General features: G+C 29.5%; 1 protein-coding gene across 2 annotated transcripts in view; it reads left to right on the top strand.

Annotated features, from left to right (window-relative positions):
* LOC121118648 (uncharacterized) overlaps positions 1-10124 on the top strand; it is a 23712-nt gene extending 13588 nt beyond the window's left edge. Inside the window, exons 5-6 of one of the 2 annotated variants that reach the window (XM_040713236.2) lie at positions 5286-5402; positions 9644-10124. In XM_040713236.2, the coding sequence (XP_040569170.1) occupies positions 5286-5402; positions 9644-9705 (179 nt within the window). In that variant the 3' untranslated portion in view covers positions 9706-10124. Of the gene's footprint in view, positions 1-3383; positions 3827-5285; positions 5403-9643 lie in introns of those variants that run through there. The other variant, XM_040713238.2, reaches the window with a different exon arrangement.
* The last annotated feature ends 7964 nt before the right edge of the window (positions 10125-18088 follow it).

Here is an 18088-nt window from a genome sequence, read left to right on the forward strand (position 1 = left end):
TGCTTAGTCAACATGAAAAAAATATTCAACAAAAATTTAGAAATGTAGAAAATACCAAATAATTTTTGCTTCATTGTATTAAAATATACAGCCCAATATTTCATAGGCATACTTGATCAGTTATAGTCATTGTATTCAAAGTTGTAGGATTAGGTATGGTATACAAGAATTTATGCTAAAGTTTAAAACCTTTATTTGATTTAAGAAACTTATATTGGACCTGATATACCCTTTAAATTTGAGCCTATAAATGTATCATTATTTCATTGTGCAATCATACTGGGCTAATTGAAGACACTTTGGGACACACCCATAGGGTTGATAAGAATAGTTTGTTGGTAGAAATGGAGGAAAATTATTATTCCAAGAATAAAAATGAAATCTATACTCAATTCTCATCATTTTTGCTTGTTTTTGTCTTGATGGGCCACATATGTAATATAATTTTATCACTATTATTTTGTACATTTGATGTGCTTGGTATGTCGTTTTATGAAGAATTCTTGAGATTTCCTTTACATACATTTATTATTATGAAGAACAGCATAGATACGAAGAAGGGGCGGGGAAAATAAGAAGAGTTATGGGCTTCAATAAAATAAATAGTCCTTTGAATTTTTATGAGAATAATACGTATTATAATTCTGCATTGCATTGAATTGATATTAAATTCATTTAACAAATATTCGAAATATTCATGGATGAACGTGATTTTTATTTGTCTTTTGTAAATGATTTCTAAATTATTTTAATTTATGTATGGATACTAGGGTTGAAGGGGTCCTTCATATGGTCCCTGTTATTGGTACTTAAAAACGTACCAAATTTTAAAGTCCACTCTAAAACCCATCGTTTTTATAAAACAACATAGGAAAGTACTTACCTCAGTTTTCCAAATGAATTATGTAGCTCAGTAAAACTTCAGGTTTCTATGAGAGTCAAAAATAGTTTGTCATATTTCTTAAGTAATGATAATAGCCGGTACACCTTCCAGTTATTAGGCGTCGTCCAACCGACAAACTTCTTTTCTTTAGTATTATATACATTTCTTTTTTTAATATGATGCAATGCTGAGCTTTAGCTACACAAGCTCATTGTTGGATTATTTTTTCTTAGATCAAGTAATTCAAGTAGTTCCAAGGCCTCGACAGATAAACTCTGTTTTATTAATATAGATTTAGACCTAATTAAAGTAATTATTATTCTTATCTTCACAATCAAGAGTGATTTATGATGACGTCATTTAGCAAATATTGTTTAATAAGACAGATTTCGCATCCAATTTGGACGGACCCTTAAGATTTTTATGCAACCCAGATGAAACGTCAAACTATTGAGAGTCCTACATCGCTGGTTCATACATAGTACGAATCAAATAAGCTCGTCAACCCCTAAATAAGAGTACGTGCTACTCAAAAACAAGAAATACATAATAATACTAATGTACTCCTTGAATATTTAATTAATATGATAGAAAAAATATGTCCTCCAAGACTTGGCACTCATACTTTTATAAACAAGTTATACCTCTGATTCTTTTTATTACAAAAATAATTAAATCATATTTTTTCTTTAATTTGCTGAAAAAAATATCAGTACTACCTATGTATATATTCTTTTCTATTTCTCTGATAAATTGAAAATGGTGCGAGTATAACCACATAAAAATGTTGAATTATCCTTCGTTGTTGCCATCTTGAAATCTTCAAACCAAATCGTCCTCTTCTTGTGTTGATTTAAACCCGTTTTCTTATCTTTTTTATTTACGACTGTTGCACCTGTGTTGTTTTTTCACCTCGCCTGTGAGACAGCTCAGATTGTAACACGCGTTAACGGACTCAGTAACTGTAATAATATTTAGTAGCACGTTATATTACTCTGTGACTGCCTAATTTAATATATTACAGTAGCGTATTGCTTTTGTAACGCGTTATACCCAACACTGTAGGTAACCCACTCATTTTTCTTTAGTCTACAAATCCACTTATGTTTTTTAACGATCCATGTTAGCTTAAGCTAACTTTTTCCTAGATAAGCATGAAAAAAATATATTTGATATAAAAGAGATTTTTAATTCGAAGATCTTTAACTATTGAAGTATTGAGAGCTGAAAAAATGAAATTTAGTCATTAGCATTCATAAAATTTGGATATCCCGTCAATATATCAATTTCCTTGTCCACTCATTTTTTTAAAAATCAACATATTAAAAATTAATCTAGGTATCTCTCTGGGACACTCTATTCCTATTTATGTATCTAGATGAAAAAATAATTATTCTCAATTTAGTAAGTGTTGCACTAAGAAAAGGAAATTCTTTTAATTTATTTATATATATATATATATGTATTTCAAAATATACTTATGTACTTTAACAAGAGAAATGAATAATAAAATTCCCACATGATGAAACAATTTATAAGATGAAACAATGTAGAAGATAATCAAACAATCATACTAAAAATATGATAATTTAACTTTTCTTATCCTTATAATGAGTTAAGTATAAGATATTTTTGTAAGTAAACATGGGTTTAATGTAAAAAAGCAAAAAACAAAATGAGAAAGTGCGCCAATTTGCTGAGTATATTTCTTCGTAAAAAATTTACTTTGCATATCAGAATTCACCCTTTTCTTTTCTTTATAAGGTTCCTTTAATTGGAGATACACTGATTAAGTATATGTTACAATTACTCCATCTAAACTAAGAATTGTTTTTGAAGTTTATATACATAACGTACATTTTCTTCTCTAGGATCGAACAAGTATCGAACCTACACAGATTGAGTCCAAGAGAATAATTTCTACCATGCGCATTGTCGGTTGAGCAACGTCCCTCCGCTTATAATTCACCTTCTAAATTAAATTAAAAAGAAAAATTAATGGAGGTTACACATTCATTTGTAGGGTAATATTCATCAACACCCCTAGTGAACAAAAAAGTTGTCGAGTACCCATCTATACATCGACAGCTATTGATCACGTGGTCTTAGTTTTGCCTATTGGTTTAAAACACTTTCTACAGTGTTACAGCATCATTCGAGGATTAACTTGTTTAAAAAAAAGATAGATTAACCGAGAATGGACTTTTTCCCCCAGTCAAATAATAGGTTTCCCCCTGAAAAATCAATATCGTTCCAAGTCTAATACATATGTATTTGGTAGAGACGGATTTTTTTTATTCCATTTCCTCAACGAATTGGAGAAGTGTCATTCAATAATATAACATATAAAATCAATATTGCATAACCTCTTATTCAACTCAAAATCTCTCTCTGACAACTCAGTGGGAGGAAATAAAGTCTATAAAGTTTTATATATTACAAATTTATAAATAAAAAAAATATTGAGTCTATACTTTATCAAAATCATATTTTTTTATAGGATCAGCAATTTAGAAGAATTGGAGTCAAATAGTCATCTACGCAAAATCATAACTAACTTATTATACCAATTTCAAAACATCAATATTCATAATTTTTTATTGTTTTTTTAAGTAAAACAAAAATCCATTCTTTTTTCAATCCATCATCGGTAATGAAATTCAATTTTTAATTATATTTCGTTTGGGAAAAGAATCATAATTGTTTTTTTCTTTTTTGTTTTGTTTTTTGGGAGGGAAAAGATTCATAATTGTTTTGTTTTTACTTCAATAACTTTATGAAAAATCCCCCATACCCCATTTGCTTGTTTGATTATGATGATTCAATTGTTATCTTTAAAAATGTGTTATTTTTTTTCCTTTAATGCATTATATATATCTATATTTATATCTAAAGTAATGTTTATTAATAAATAAACCAAACGTATGTGTAAAAAAATGCAAACCTAAGTGGTTATTATTTGGCCTACCAATCATAGAATGATGAAATCTCCTAGAATGAAGCTATGAACCGTTGATCCAGGCTTGTTGATTAGCCCTTTATGATTATTTTATATCATATTACATACTTTGCTGAAAGATCTACATCAAATAGATCTTTTTTGTATTTGATAACTCCTAATAAGGATTGCTTTAATCTTTTATTCACTCAATAGTGTTAGTTATTCATCGCTGCCGGGTTTTTTTTTAATAGATTAGCTAACTTATCTAGGGAAATTTGTGTCCAGGATTTCTATGATCTTGATAACCTTACGCATCCTTAGATGATGCACCGTGGATCCCACTAAAGAATCACTGTTATATATTCTTGAGCAGTGTTTCTCAAACTTTATTCGAACCTATTTTGGGTTCCAAAACTTTTCTAGAGAACCCCAGATAATAATAATTATATCTATATTAATAAAGCAAGTTTTTCTGTTGCGGAATCATTTTTAAAATGTGTGTGTAGCTACAGGTTTAAAAAAGAAAAAGGGAGTATGAATTTGTAGGGTTTTAAATCCTAAGCAATTTTTTAGTGTTTTAAATAAGTGTTGTTGTTGGCCACCTGAGCAATATCTTTTTATTTTTTTCTCAAGCTGTAATCACTATTTTTCCACTCTTGAGGAGAGAAAATTTAAGTATTAAGTAGCTACGTGTGTGTTTGCTAATAAAAAATACTGAGTAACACTGAGGATTTGTTGGGAAGTCTATATATTCTATATTAATAAAGTAAATCTATATTATTAAGGCAAAGTTTCTCCATCTGTCGACACCTAATAATAAAATAAACATTGCACAATGAAGGTTTTTTGCGGAATCCACTTCGGGAGCCATTGGTTGTTTTTTGGTTTTTTTAAAATCCCAGTGAACATTAATGAGTATGGGGTGCATCATTGAGCAAATTTTTGGGTCTTGCTTACATCTAAATACATATGTGGATAACACAAATCAGTTTGAGAAACACTAGTTAAGAGATCGACAGAAGTGTCACAGTAGACTGTTTTTTGTAATATACAATCTTACTTCATATTTCGTATTTAATGAAAGATTTAAAGAGTTGTTCTGGTTCTTGAAGACTTTGTTCATTGGTTATAGAAATATTGATGTTCCACATATTTATACATAGCTCGAAGCCATTTGAAAGAAAATTAATGGATTCATCAAATATTGCTCTTAGTTGAATTCAGTCCTGTAACTAGGCATAATTTGGACACTCTAAATTATATGGGGGAAGGGCTGAGTTAAAAAATAAATCATATTTATTAACAAAAATCTAGAATGTAGTAAGAATCATCAACATATATTGAACGAATTGAACATTATATGTACACTCTACATGTTTTGTATGTATGTATATAGTATACATACAGAGTTGACCCAGTTATTTAATTATCACGATTTTTACATTTTGATTTTGATTTTAGATGCAAAGATGGATGAGTATCCAAATGATCCTATCTACACATATTCTTATATAAAGAGCTCTAAACGAGGCTATGACAGATCGTCAAGATTTTCTACTAATTGGAATCAAATTAAAGGTAAAGCTAGTTGTTAATTTTTGACCATTTTGAGTAATCGTGTGCCAAGCCAATTTCGATCCATATTATATTTTTTAAATTATAATGAGAAATTCATACTTATTAGTGCTATTCCTGAATTTTCAAGTCTTATTGATTTTTTATATTGGTACTAAATAATCCCTATATATGGGATTTTGGTATAGCGTACGAAAAGAAAAAACCTCGTTAAGGACATTTAGATTCTGCTACGTTCCATCTTTGAAATAGACAAAATACCCGGTATTTAAAGCAAAGTTTGAACACTTCACTATCAGATTAATTTTTTAACCCTAATTCAGGTTGAAGAAGTTACCCAGTTTTGTTTTTATATGAATTTATTGGACATATGCAGAAAAGTCATACATTATTAATATAGTCCCTGTCGATTCCCCCAATTCTTTGATGACAGATGACTTCTGTTCTTCAATATTACTATAGCGTATTTGCTATCCTCAGGACTATACTTGCTACAATTTAGAATATAGAGTTGTCGAGTGGGATGTGGTCGGAACTTTGTGGAGGTCCAAATATTCAAAGGTTTTTTTTGTTTTTTTTTTCATATATTATTGAACAAGATCAACAAGTAATCGGCCACTGATAATTGATATGCTTTATCAAATCAGATTAGTGGCATTTTATGCTAAAACACCAAGTATCATTACTTATGCGGGATATTTTGTCATGTATATGTGGCCATGTCTGAGAAAAAGTAAACAAAATTTATATGATAATTTAAAATTGAATAGGCACGGACGACGAAAAAAATGAAGTTTCCTGTACCTTTGAAACAGGAAGGCCTTATCTAAAAATATCAAGGACTTAAAGTTGCTGTCTTTGATAAAATTGTACTGGGTGGCAGAGAACATCGAATTTTTTGTGACAAGTTCACCAATGGACATTTCTGGATTTCCTTTGAATTTTTTTATTTTATTTTTTTGTCTCTGGATAAAGTTTGACAAGTTTTCAGAGCAAGTACGATCCTTACGGATTATCCCTTTCCTACGCCTTTACGGACACTTTACACACGTAAACGGACAATTTCTAGTTTTTTGAAGATATCAGGAGTACCGACTTGTAAACTTTTTAGCTACATCTTTTCTTAAATAAGCTACAAATATATTTAAAGTCTTGCTTAGAAGCTAAATAAAATTGTTCTGTTTTTTATTTAAGCAACGATGTCATAAAATATCTTTAAATCCTTTCAAAATGGTATTGAATAAATGTTAAATTACTTTTTAAACATCTGGTCTATTCTAACATATTTAAAACTCTATTTATCCCGAGTTTCCCGTTTTTGGAGTAAAGTTTTATTTACAACACTACGGGTTTCTCTACTAAATGACATCAAAATATCTCTTTTCGCAAAAAAAAAAAAATATATAGATTGGCATGGTAACGGCACTTGATGATGAAAATGTACATTAGATAATCCAAATTTGCGATTTTCCAAAGTCTTGAGCCATCCAAATTTTAAAAATATTGACCAAATATTATAACCATAGTGTTACTATGGATTTAACATATAATAACTTTAGGTAGCTAACCTTCACTTCAAAGATATAAGGTAACTGAGATGCGTTCAACCTACAGACCATTTGGTTGTGAACTAAGCTATTTCAGTATGGAAAAAATATATATTTTCATCAAAATTGGGCATTTTTAGGCCTTCGGTACCGTCCTAAATATGACATTATAAGTAAAAAAAAATATTATTTTTTTAGTATTTGGTTTATCAGCTAAAAATATTGTACATCTTGTTTTTAATCATTTATGGGCTCTAAAATGTGGTCAATAATTTGTGGAGTCCTGTTTGATCAAAGATAACATATCAAAATTTGACTATAGTTGAAGTAATTTTTGTTGAAGAAAAGAAAGAACATTATCTATATAGCACCTTGGGACAGAACCAAAGACCTACCGATGGCCAATTTTGGACCAAAAATACAATTTTATAAATAAAATGGTCTTTACCACGTCCAAAATGGCCTGAGAGCTCTCAAACTTTGTCCTAGTATGTTTTTATATTGTCCTCAGCAGAAAAAAAGGTATTTGTGCAGGGGTAGAAAAATATAGATATTCAGAAACGGGACATTCTAGTTTATTTTTTTGTAGAAGAAGTCAATTTTGGCATACGAGCACTTCTCTTATAAGTGTATATGTTACTTTAATCTTTCTAGGGTATTCTCACATATCTATATTTAAAATGATATTATTAAGTAAGTACGTACTAGTGCTGAGACTCGGTCAAAGTTGATTTTTTTTTTTTTTTTTTTTTTTTTGTTTGTTTGACCGAACTTCCTAAAAGATCCAAATTAGTTGGACCCACTAAAACTCATAACAGTTTGGGACGGTTCCAGGATTTTCAGACCAAAACCCAACACTAGTAGCCAACTTGATCTGTTTCATCAATCTTTTTCTTCCCAAGAGAAATGTAACAACACAAATAGTTATTAACATAAAGTTAATTAGATTAATATTGAAGTAAATAGTTATAATTAATTCAATAGAGGACAAAGCAATTTAATTCTGCTCTATTAATGTTACAAATACTATCTAATTTTAATCTCTCAAAAAATAATTTCACATCTTAATATACGAATTGAATTAATTATATGTATATGATACAAGATCATTTCCAAGAATATATGTATTATGACACTATGACCTTTCTAACATCGACACTATCTTTCATATTTACATACAATATTGTATATATCACATTCAAAATAGTGTTGTGTTCCTTTCATTCCCCCCCATATAGAGCAGAGCAATGGCGGCTTGACATATTTAAAGGGGAAGGAAGAGTCGTGTGTGAAAAATTGCTGAGCTTCTATACAGAGGTAGGTACAAAAATTACCGATCCTTTCATATTTTGCATATTTTGGTATACAGCCTCATAGATGGAGTTTGTAATTTGTAGAAGGGGTCAAAAAAAGTTATTAAGATATTAGGTATATATTATATATACTCGAAAATATATTAGGTCTGGTAAGTTTTTACCCTCGGTGCGGTACGTATATATAGAATCAAATATTAATTTTTTTAATATTATGACTTCTTTTTTTTTAAATAAATAGATTTACATAGTGAGGTAAGATTTAAATTCATATGCATCCTTTAATGTTTGAAAGTATTTGCTTAAAAAAGAGATAATCACTTACAAAATGATAAAATATATCCCAATTGACGAAAACCCATTGGTATGGTGGAGGAATGGCAACTAAAGGTACATCAGTATCAAGCGAAATATTTTTTCAAAAGCTGGCAATATTGTGACTCCTAATCGTTCTTGTTTATTACTGGAAAAGGTAAAAAAGCATGTATATTTTATATCAACCTTTGTTTTTGAGAGAAGTTAAGTATATTTAAGAATAATTTATTTGGACACAAAAGAAGTTATTAAAGAATCAAATATCGAAAAAATTTGAAAAAATACATTAATTATATGAAAAATTAACATTTTACTATTATACCGTACCGAACCGCGTACTGTCAAGGGTGTAACGCAGTTCGTACCAAAACATGAATATAATGTACTGTCCCAGTCCAAATATATATATTTATATTTTAAATTTTTAGAACCAGGGAGTCTAGGTCACCCCCACCTAAAAACACCGTCTTTGATCCGGTAGCAGAAGCTATCAACTGATCTTTGCAATGATATCTAATAATGTTTATAAATGATTTCCTTTAAGAGCTTCCGTATTTTGTCGATCCTTACATCTGGAATTTTTAAATTTACCGAAACCATCTAATAGTAAAAGTTATTTAATTAAAAAGGATTTTAATAAGTTTTTTTCATTCCTTACTCTATAGTCCTAGACTATTCTTCGGTATTGGTGACAAAAATTGGAGATACTTGAATGCATTGAAACATTGAATCTATTGAAAAACACTGCTATAGAATATAGGATTTGAAAAAAAAAAATCCTAAAATTAACATTACTTTCAAAAAAACAAAAAAAAACACTTCAAAATGACCAAATTATTTATCTTTTATTATTTTTGGCAAAAATTAAAAGCCTGAATCTCTTTTTCAAAAAAAAATTGAAACTCATATTGAGAAAAAATGAGATGTCAATTTGAAAATTTAAAAAAAGTATCAATATATGTATATATAGAATATATACAATATCCAGGATATTTATATTATATACCTAAATAGATTTTATTTTAAATTAATACCAATATTATTTCAACCATTATATTATCTTTTGTAGATTGGTCAAACAAGCGAACAGCTGGAGGTTGGTTAGCGATGCGAGGAATGTGGGGCAAGTAGTTGAAAGACTTAATTAAACCACAGAGTAGATGAAAAAGAGCTTACTTTATAATCACTCATATTTCATTAAGAGGATACTTTATAATGTATAATTACTTAATGTGTTTTTGTTTTTTTAATCCTTTACATATTAGCTAAATGCCCATGTATAATATATCCATGTACAAAATATATTTTTTCATATTTAATTCGGAAGGATATGTGAAACATTCGTTAAATAAATAAAATTAAAATGTATTTTTTTGGTCCTATTTTTGATGCTTTAAAAGTTTTGTTTATCCCAAATAAAATGATTGTTTTATATAAAAAAATAATAACATAGTTGTACTTGTAACCTATATTCATAAAGCAAAGATTTTCTTTCTGCCTGTACATACATTTTTGATCAAATAAATAACAATGTAGTCATATTAATAAAATATTGCAGACGTTTTGCGTGTAACATCAAGCGTGTCGTCATATTAAAAAAGAAAAGGAAATATATGTTACATAGAGTTGTATAAAATATGAGTCGAGGACTGGTATGGATCTGAATGTAATGTATATAATTATTATTTAGTCATATCTTTTTATTTGACTAAAAGTTTTAGATAACCATACATGGACTTAAAATAATTCCCATCTTTTAGTTTTTAATACTTAATTCGCGGAAATAATATAGAATCTCGTCTCCTCTTGGGTTCCATTAGTGTAAAAGAATACCTAAAATATGTTGTGTCCCTTTATGTAGAACAGGATATAAGAATGAAGGGAAGTTGTTATTTTTGATGTATTCCCGAAGAAGGTAGATCTTCGTCATGAATGGACTCAAGCCATCCCACGATTTAATTGAAACCCAAGTCAACATCATGATAGAAATTTCTCTATTCATTTCAATCTTTCCAAATATGGACTTAGTTCTCAAAACACCAATACAAGGTGGAAAATTCTTTCTACCATCCACTCCAAGAAAGGCTGAGACCATATGTGATACATTCCAATTTTACAGGTTATATATAGGGAATTGTACATTTAAATGTATTATTTCATCTATTGAATACATACACATAAAACAAGAATAGAAACCACGCCTGCTTATGCAATTCTGTAGTCCTTTTTCAATTCTTAACTCAACTATTCGGTTCCATCAAGGTAACTTGAAATACAAGGTATATCAAATTCGCATATTTGGACCGATGTGTTTCTTTCCACACGTTTTTTTTTTTTTTTTTTTTCAGTATTAATGGAAAAATCTTTCTTATTTCCCTAGCTAATTTATTTTTTATACGGCTTTTATTTAATTTGTTAATATATTTTAGTGGAATAAATGTTCGAGTTCGTATAAATTTTTTTATAATTTCATGAGGTTCATTTGGGTATTTACTATGAATAACTTTTATTATTATTTCCATAAAAATTATCAACATAGTTGCCGTGGAATTGATTAAATTCGTCTTCCATTTTCATTGAAAAGTTTAGAAATTCTGTAGATGGTTGAATTAATCCCACTCTTGATAGAGTTTGTTACCATAGACTAGGTGGCACATTAAGATATAAGGTATGGATTCATAATGTTGGGAATTTGGGAGGAGATTTTTGGCCACATACCCCACATCGTATATAAATCCCTCTTTCTCACAGTTGATTTTGTTGAAAATACCAGCAAAATCTCCTATATTGTAGTTTCTCACTACTAGATTCCGGGTCATTGTGTTCTTCTTGTTCTTAAAAAAATGTAAAAATCAAAATCTGCAATCTCTTTGAACGTTTCCTCTGTTATAGATTCATGATTTTCTCTTAAATATTTTTCCTTCAATATACCCCTTGTGACTTGTTGAATCATGGAATGAGAGTGATTGTTATTTTAGAAATTAACTGGAGCACTTTCAACATTATTTTTTTCAGAGCCACTATGCCCACAAACTTAACTAATTTTTGGGCTCAATCCCTCAAAATGTTGTATTTATTAGTTCAATTTGCGTTCCGATATAAAGAGTTCAACATACATACATTCTGCCACAATATGAAATAATTTTTAAGTAAATAAATTAATAGAATGCTAAGACATACGACTTTATTAACCCGTTTTATCCTAGGCCTTCAATATTATACATATATCTAACTTATTGGAATATCAAATAGGTATATACAAAGAGGCATGCTAAATAAATCATTATAAATGTAAAAGCAAAAAGCTGTTTCTTCGCGTTTTTCAATATATTTCATGAAAGGATATACTCTTGAAAATATGATCTAGATTTTAGCTTCTTTTTTCCGATTGGACGATCTTAACGGTTTCCTGAAGTTGTCGATTATTTTTCTTACGAGACTTGAGTTCTTGAGTAAGGAGATCTTCTTTTGTTATGGTTGCTCTTGTAATTTTTAAAGTCTGGGATCGGCACGCTTGTCTATATGAATCGGTCGTTTTCGCTGTATAAGTTTGAGTGGACGAGTGGTATATTTTTACTTTTCTATGAAACGATGTGTGAGCTAGTTCCAAAGACGTTTGAACAGAGGCTTCTACAAATTTAAGCTCAACAATAGCCAGTGCAAAATGATTGGGAATTTGAGCTATTTCTTCATTTACCTTCACCATGGAATCCACAAAACCCATTATTTTCTTCTTTGCTTCCTTTCGCTCTTGTTCGGTTGGGGGTCGGCAGAGGTTTTTCTCCTGGTACAAGATTTTTAGAAGAAATAGCATCCTAAATGAAATTTCTTCTTATAGTCAAGCCCAATAGTTTATTCCTTAAATATCTCTGATAAGTTGTTTTCCTCAAAATGCTTTTCACAAATTTAGAGTGTCTTCCAAGGCTCTTTTCCTAATCTTTCTCATAAAGCAATCATTAGGGAATTCGTGGTAAACTTTACATTAACATTATTCGGTGAGCCACAAATGGCAACCGCACCAATCAAGATTTATTGCAGGACTCCATCGCCAGTCACTGTATAAATAGAGTTATAATAAGGAAATTTATGAATTTAATATAGTAAATTACTAATTACTATTAATACAATTACTAAACAATATTATATTATGAACTCCTCACATCGGCTCTAATGTCACAAAAACAATTTGAAAAGGAGTGCTGGCCCCATGTACGTTATTGACATTCCTTGTATTTCTAGTTACCTTGAGTTCAATCATTTCATATATTTCTTTCATCTCCTTAGGTTTATTAAAGCATTATTCGAGACATGTTCAAAAAGAGAGTCGTATGGCCCGAATGAAGCTGGAGCTCATGGGCTAGAAAATAGCATATTTGTTTATTTTTTTCAGCAGAGCAAATCAAATCCATGTCAGACCTAAAAATCATATCGACGGAATGTCTTTACCTTGATATATTTATTCAATGGAAAGAAGAATTCATCTTGTTCTATGACCTTGTTCTTGTTCTTGCCTTTATCCTCATTTAAAGTTCAGACTCTTGGTCAAATCACTTGTGACCTTTGAGGTGCATCTTAATGGAAGTCCTGTGGCCATGTATCAATTTTCCGAGTTGGTTCCACAGGCTATCATTATATAACCAAGTCAATTATGCAATTTAATCTCCCAGACCATATCACTATGTTCTGAAACAGCTATGTTAAATACAGACTTTGTCATTGAGAATTAGATTGACTTACTCAATGGTATTGTGGAAAATATCAATATCAGCTTAAAACCATCGTTACATTTTTTGACTGAGTAACTGGAATTTTGCAAATCCAGCAGAGAACATAGAAATACTCCCAAGCATGCTTGGTAAGTATTGTTGTTAATTAAATGCGTTAATTTAAATTAACGCATTTAATTTTCAGCAATGGCTCTTATTTGTAAAAGGGCATCAACATCTTTGTACACACTTATATTGAGCGAAGGAATACTGAAATTAGCATCCATTCAGTGGTTAACAAAGCTCTCTAGCTACTTTACATTTGATACAGGACTTAGTCATTAAACCATAAAATATTTGGAACAAAGAGGAAAGATTCTCAACGATAGAGAAAGAATTAATTGTAACGCTTATTATGGATGAAGTATATTGGTAAGCTGCAAGAAATTCTAGGTGGTTATACGAAGTTTATAGCTTTTTTTTAATTTCAATGCATAAGTTTGTACGTTTACAGGAGGGAAATGTTACGTGATTGAACATGTAAGGTATACACCATCCTAGTCTTTGTTCTGTGTGATGTTCAAGAGCTTGACTAACAAATATGAAGACAACTATTGCAATGGTACCTTTAACAAAAGTAAGATTATAAATTTATGAGAAAATTATTCTACCAAGTCGTAGAAGGAATAACACCTATTGAGTTTGAGCCAGTTCCATCACTGCTTAATGGATATTCAACAAACATAAAATTCTACACTCAAGAGCTAGGTTGGATACGCATATAGTCAACCTTGATAGTGAGGAAAAGTGATTTTGTTACTTGATTCAGTACATTTACTACAACTTCTTGGGGAAAGTGTTTAAAATGTCCTTCGTTTGATGGTGAAGAAGTGATTGCTGAATTTATCCATCCAAAAAAATTTGATCCTCTCGAGCAAATAAAACCTGTGAAGTATGCACACAAAGTAACCCTCCTCCGATTGAAAAAAAAATGTCAAGCTAGAAGGAGCCTTGTTCCATGAAAGTAATATTTATGATCTTGAATTTATGTAAAGAATGGTTATACTTTTTGAAGCTTATTGGCACTTCTAGAATTTATTCAGCCTTAAATCTTCAACTGAAATTATAAAAAAGAAAGAACCGAATCGTGAGCCATTTAATTTTGAACAAAATAATACTTTTAGCAAAATAAAAATTATTAATTGGTTGTAGATTTTTGAACCAACTCATTATAGGAAAATAAAAATTTTAGTTATGTTTTAACTCGATAAATTTAGAGAAACTTACTTGAATAATCTGTACGATTTTCTTCACTTGGTCGACATTTGTAAACATTATGTTCAAAAATTTTAGGAGGATCTTTTGACTACTGCAAATCTTCTTCTGGAAAACGACAATGCCCTTCCAGCGCATTTGTATTTAGAAGAATGTGTAAAATCTATTTTTTCCTTCGTTAAATGTTCTTTTTTTGTGAACTTTACTTAATAAATGAAGAGGATACCTCGCAAAGTAGTCTTTCAATGCTATCTCCGTTCTACAAAATCGATCACCACACCATTGAATTACATAAGGATTTTACCCAAAATATCTCGAGAGGATCTTTTATAGAATCATCAGATGAACTATTTTTCTTGATTCAGGAAGTCTATCAATTTTGTGTATCTATTTTTCAAAACATTGAACATAAAAGAATACTTTTAAATCATTCAAATCCATGAAATCTCTTTGTTGAAAGATCCATTCTGCACTTAAAAAAGGGGTATACTTTTTTGCTTGACCGACAATGTGAGAATGGTCATCCGTTCCAAAAAAAATATATATATTTATATGAGGCAAGGTGTACTTAAGTTATTTCATATCATGAGCAAAATATTTTTCAGAAGTTGACATCTGAGAAGAAATGAGCTCTATGATTTTGATTTGTCTTTGAAATATATATTTATTTACTGATAATTGATTGTATTATTTATTATTTCTTAATAGGTGGTGAATTTAAGTCCGTGGCTTGAGGTCCATATATATATCTAGTATTTTTCATACTTGAGCTAATTTATATTTAATTTGATTAAAATGTAGATAAAATGAGTAATATTCGGACTTTTATTATTATAATATGTAGCTTTAGGAGTGTGCCCCCCCCCTAATGAATAGGTTATTTTTTGGTCCATATATATATATTACTCATTGAATAATATTAGAACATATATTCATTCTTAGTTCTTCCTGTATAAAATTAATCATAGTTCAAAACCATATACTCATACATTGTAGTGCAATTATTGTGTCTATCGTTTGTAGTGATTTATTATTATAATTTATTTATTTTTTGTAATAAAAAAAATTTAGTATGGACAAATTATGCAGCAGAGCAAAAATTTTAATTTTTGAAATTAAATCTAAAAATCCAGCCCTCCACCCTCAAATATATATATACATATGTAATTTTGCGGATACACTTGTGCAATGAGGCTGTAGAAGTAATGGCGAAGTGAACAACCTTTCATTCTAAGTAGAGAGAATATGATAATGTTTGGTATAATGTGTTGGAGTTGTGAGGAACGTGCTTTAGTCGTCAAAAATAAATAATGTCAAAAAATGGCTTATTCTATAAAATTAAACTAATTGCAATTTAACTCCTCAGTTTTATTATTGCGTTTCATGAAAATCAGTTAATTGCTTCAATTTCTAATATGATTTCTTCAATTCATTTTCATAATTTGAAATTTGAAAAATTCTTTGAATAATCATAATAGAGAATCTACAATCAAATCCGGTGTCATGTAAAAATTCATAATTAGTGCAGTTTGTTCAAATCGTTAATTGAAGAAGGATATATTTGAAGACGTTTTAAGAATTGCCAATAACTTATTAGATAAGAAACTAATCATCCATAACTATAAAATAAGATATGTTAATAACCAAATTTTGCCTCTTTTGGTATTTAATAACTATCCTTTTAAAATCCTTAATAAAATTTATCAAAAGAGAAAAAAAAATGAAAGAATTACCAGGTATTAAAATACCAAAATTTGATGTATGGACAATGGGTGGCGTCACCTATCTTATACAACTTTTAAAACTGTGACTACAATGACGAGAATAATAACATATATCATGGATTGGAAGAGGTCAATTCCTATGTGTATAGATATTTATATGTACATATATTAAGTGAGTAAGGAGATCATTATGGTCTCACAGCGTTATAATATTTTTTGTGTTTGGAAATTGATGATATGACTATTTTTGAAGTGATAGTATCGTCTGCATGTATTGTTATAAAGTTGGACACTACCAGAGCCGTGGTACTGCAGTTATTTTATCATAGACTTGGACTCGGAGTATTAATAATTAATCAGACTCAACTGGTACAAGATAGCAAGGAGGCATGACAACCTAGACTAGTCTGGGAATCTTTAAAATAACTTGAACTCGGGAAAGACGGACTCGAACACACGGGATAGCACACTCAAATGAATGAGTATTCCCTAAAAAATCTTTTCGACATCTAATGGTCAATGTGTATTAATTCAAGAAGAAAAACATTAGGGCCTTCACTCTCGTTGTATTTTAACAGAGAATTTAGTATTTAGGTGATATTATTATACATATTAAGGTGTCTCTTATTTTTCATTTTGTTGAAATTTTCGGATCGCTGGATCAAAATCAGTTTATAATGAAAAATAGTTTATGTATAAATAATACATATAGAACGTATTGCACTCCATGTTTATATATTTTTCCCTTTTTTCCCCTACAAAACATCCAAATATTATATTAATTTGGTTGAATTTTAGTTTACTTTTATAGTGATTATTAGTTTTTGTATTTAAAAAAATACCATTGGTAAAGAGTATGTTTAGAGTGGTTTTAATTTAATACCTAATTATCCTTAAAAATTATTTATTTTTCTTTGTCTAAATATTTTTTCGAGTCAAAATACATCTTTCAATGCTCTTCAACAACTTGCAATAAAAATTGAAACTGCAATTTGTCAGTTGTTAACAAGCCATTCTTAATATTCTTTAATAAGTTCCACTCCTTGTTTTGCTTGGTCATTGACAACTTGAAGAGCATCAATTGTTTTAAGGGATTTCTTATGGTCATCGTTACTTGGCCAAAAATTTGGATCAACTTTTAAAAATTCTATTGTAAAAATTTTATGGATAATTTTTTCCTTGTTTTTTCTTATTTTTCATTTAAAATGATCTTTTCTTTTTCGTTGCCAAATTCACACAACTATCAAATAGACCAAAACCAACAAGCTCTTCAGATAAATGCCATAAATAGTTTCAAAAAAATTTAAATACCTTTTTTTAAATTAGAATATTGATTCCAGAATAATTTCATCAAATTGAAATTATTGAATGGCTCACCAGAAGCTGTAGGGGCAGAGATCCATACTTTCAAATATAATCATAGAATAAAATTACAAATATTCAACAATCTATGTTCCTTTTTAGAAGTTAATTCATATTGGTACTTAAATAAGCAAAATTTTAAAATATACAAAAGAGTTTGCTATATTGGACCGGAACACTTAGATGTTGGAGTACCACCAAGAAATATTTATTCGAGTTCCAAAAATTATTTATAATCATATCTTGGAAAACTCCGTTGAAGATTTTCATTGGCAAAATTGATAATTTCTTGTCGTATATCATCCGTGTGACATGCTATTTCACTATTTATCCAGGCTCGTAATTAGTTTTGTGTATCATTTGCCTCATGTTTTGAAATCTTTTGAAGAGTAGAACCTCGGGATAGCTGGGTGCTACCATTAATGTATAAAAAAATGAGCTATTTTT

The sequence above is a fragment of the Lepeophtheirus salmonis genome, chromosome 5 (genome assembly GCF_016086655.4).
Source record: "Lepeophtheirus salmonis chromosome 5, UVic_Lsal_1.4, whole genome shotgun sequence".
Lineage (NCBI taxonomy): Eukaryota > Metazoa > Arthropoda > Copepoda > Siphonostomatoida > Caligidae > Lepeophtheirus > Lepeophtheirus salmonis.